General features: G+C 63.7%; 1 protein-coding gene across 1 annotated transcript; it reads right to left on the bottom strand.

Annotated features, from left to right (window-relative positions):
- Window positions 1–253: 253 nt before the first annotated feature.
- On the bottom strand, window positions 254–2005 carry LOC133629497 (basic proline-rich protein-like). Its single transcript, XM_062020154.1, has one exon. The coding sequence runs from the start codon at window positions 2003–2005 to the stop codon at window positions 254–256; it is 1752 nt and encodes a 583-aa protein (XP_061876138.1).
- Between the last annotated feature and the right edge of the window lie 1199 nt (window positions 2006–3204).

The raw sequence follows: 3204 nt of genomic DNA, 5'->3' as shown, positions 1-3204 counted from the left end.
GAAAGCTCACCTGCCAGCACCAGATCTGGACTGGACATGCTACACAGGATGAGGCTGGTCCTCGGGGCGCTGGAGCCAAGTGCAACCACCACCATACACAGTACGAGACCAACAGGCTCCTTCGAACACCAGGGATGGGGCCCGGTGGCTGGATGAAGTGAGCGGGGCCCTCCAGGCTGGCACCCAAAGGAAGCGGCCTTCGTACCCTTGCGCACCGGGGTCCACGGGCTGCTGCGCGGCCCGGGCCCGCGCTCTACCGGCACGGCAGGAGGGGCGTCGGCGAAAGACAAAGCCCAGACGGGTGAAGGCGGCGCCGGGAGGGTGGGCGGCGCTGAGGGGGCTGCCCTGAGGGGGTTGCCGGCGGGCGGGCGGCGCTGAGGGGGCTAAGCGTGGGCAGGAGGCTCCCGGGGATCGTGCGGGCGGCTCTGAGGGGGCTAAGCGTGGGCAGGCGGCTCCCGGGGGTCGGGCGGCGCTGAGGGGGCTGCGCTGAGGGGGCTGAGCGCGCGAAGGCGGCTCCCGGGGGTCGGGCTGAGCGCGGGAAGGCGGCTCCCGGGGGTCGGGCGGACGGTGCTGAGGGGACTGAGCGCGGGAAGGCGGCTCCCGGGGGTCGGGCGGGCGGCGGCCCCGCCCCTCCCCGCCCGCTGGGTCGCGCTGCCCTCGAGCGTTCCTCGGCGTGAGCGACCGCCCGAGCCCTCCTGCCGCTGCGGCTCGCCTCTCTCCACCTCCTCCGTTCCATCCTCCCGGCGGGCTCAGGAAGGCAGCCGCCGGCGCAGCCCCGCTTAGCCCGGCCACCATGGCGCGCGGGAGGTAAGCGAGCTCCCTTCACCTCTCCTCCGCCGCGGGTCTCGCCCCGCCGCCGGCGCCGCACCTGCCGGGGCGTGCGCGGGCCCGTGTCCCGCCGCGGCTGTGGGGAGGGAGCGGGCGGGCGGGTTTCTTTCCGAGGCCGGAGCGAAAAGTTGCGCTGGGGCGGAGCGGAGGCGAAGCGGCCCCGCATTGTTGTGCTCGGGCGCGGGTGTTTCCCTGCGCTGCGGGCGGCGGCGTGGCGGGTGTACTTCCGGGTTCGCACCTTTTTTTCCCTCGGCCGCCGCTCCGCGCCCCCTCCTCCGCCGCTGCCTTCGAGGGGAGCCGCTGTCAGCACCTGAGCCGCGGCTCCCCCTCGAGGGCGGGGGGCGGGGAAGGGTGCGGCGGGCAGCGGCCGCACGTCAAACACGGACGACGACGGCAGCCGTAGCGGAGGGACGGGCGAAGGGACGGAGCCTGTCCCCGGCGCCGAGCGGGGTGCGGGGCCGGGAGCCGCCGGCACCGCCGCCCGGGGGCGAGGTAACGGGCGGGCGGCGGCCGCGGGGCCGCTGCGGCAGCCCGACGCCAGGGGGCGGCCCGCGCCCTGCCGCCGCCGGATTGGCGGGGAGCGCCCGGCCGGGCGCCGCGGGCCGGGACCGACCGGCGCGGCGGAAGGCAAGGCCGGCAGCAAAGTGCGCGGACGGCGGCGCCGGGACCCGGCCTGAGGGCGGCCGAGGAGCGGGGAGGATGCGGCGGCGGTGCGCCCCGCAGGGCGCGGGGTCCGACCGCTCGGTGGGAGGGGGCGCGGGGCGTCGCGCGCGGCGGCGTGTGCGCGGTGCGGGGGGCTGAAACGCTGCGCCGTGGCGGGGCCGCCATTTCGAATGTCTCCCTGCCGCGCCGCGGGGAGCGCGGGGTCGCGCCCGGCCGCTGCCCGGCCCCGCCGGCGGCCGCCCCGCGGGGCTGCGCGGAGACGGCCCGTGCGGGGGGAGGGGGCTCGCCGGGTAACGCTCGCGGCCGGCTCTGACGCGGAGTTACCGCTGCCGGCGGGACGCGGGGCGAGGAAGAACAAATAAAAGTGCAGAAGTGCCTCCGAAACGCCTGGTCTGGTCTCACGCCCGCGGGGGAGAGGCGGCGGAGTCGGTTCGGGCGCTTCTTCGCGCCCGCCGGCTGGATACCGGGTGGTGGCTGCATGCCGGAGTGTTGGGCTGAGGCTGCAGCGAAGCATGCAGCGGGTCAGATCAACAGCGACTAAATTAACCTAGCAATAAGCAAACAGCAGAAATGCACGTAAATATCTCGCTCGAGCCGTGACTAAATACGACATCGGCGTAGCTAAATAAATCTAAAACCTCGAGGTTCATTTCAGTGTTTTGTAACGTGGGGGTTTTTGCTTTATCACGAGGGAATTGCCCGTTTTAATCTGATACACGTAGTAAGGTATTTGATTCATTTACTTGTTTCTCTCTCACCGGTTTTTAGCAGTTGAGTTGATTACGTGTTATATTCTTACAGCGATGGGACACAATAGCCGTGCACTCGTCCATTGTGTTTGCAGACTTGGTGCTCCTTCCTTACATAACTGAACTTGCTGTGGTTTGTAAACAGGCCATGTACGGGGCTGGGGAGTTTCTCCCCATCTAGTAGCCTGGTTTGCAATATCACATCTTGAGTAGAAACAATATGAGTAATTGCAGGTGCTGAAAAACGTCCTGTCGCGAGCAAGTCGCCAGATGCTGAAGCAATAATTACAGTTAAATTTGGTTGTCATTCATTTAAATGCAGCTGTGTGTAGTTTCCTTGGTAGCTAGGTATATCCTATTGTACTGAAATGCAGTAGTGCATGTTTACTCTTGCATCGATACCCGTGTGCTGTGCTCTACAAAACTGCAAGTCATTTGTGGTTTTTTTAAAACACACTGAAAACAACCTTAAAGCTTAAGAGGAGACAACCCTGATGAGCTCGTTCAGGAAACTATTTGTAAGATATGCATCCCAGGCATCATCCTATGAACAGTGATGGGTTTTCCCCTTGGTATAGAGTAGTAAGAATTAATATTGAATTAAATTATGACCTTAATTATTAATACAGCAGGAAGCCAAGTTTCCTCTGCTGTACTGAAACAAATCGTGCATGTAATGGCACAAGTAGTGATTAGGGCTGATGTTTGCTCCATATAAGTAGTTGCAAAAAATGCAGCTGTAGTAGAAAATCTGCCTGAGTGTGTATGACAAAAATAGCTGTCTCCCACTGTGCTCTGAAATACATCCTGTGACAGGCGGGTGCTGGTGTCTCAGTTCTATCCAGCCTTCTTTTAATCTGAAAATGTGTTAGCTGGCACGTATTTAAAACTTGAGAAGAGGAAAAATAGTGATAAGTAAATGAAGGAGGATGCACCAAACCCTCTCCCTCCTAGGCCTGCAGGG

The sequence above is a fragment of the Colius striatus genome, unplaced genomic scaffold (assembly GCF_028858725.1).
Source record: "Colius striatus isolate bColStr4 unplaced genomic scaffold, bColStr4.1.hap1 scaffold_48, whole genome shotgun sequence".
Taxonomy (NCBI): Eukaryota; Metazoa; Chordata; class Aves; order Coliiformes; family Coliidae; genus Colius; species Colius striatus.
The sequence above is the reverse complement of the archived record's forward strand: the minus strand, read 5'-3'. Positions and strand labels throughout refer to the sequence as shown.

What these genes read in the sequence shown, in the direction of transcription:
- LOC133629497 (XM_062020154.1), bottom strand. Translation starts at nt 2,005, where the DNA reads ATGCTTCGCTGCAGCCTCAGCCCAACACTCCGGCATGCAGCCACCACC.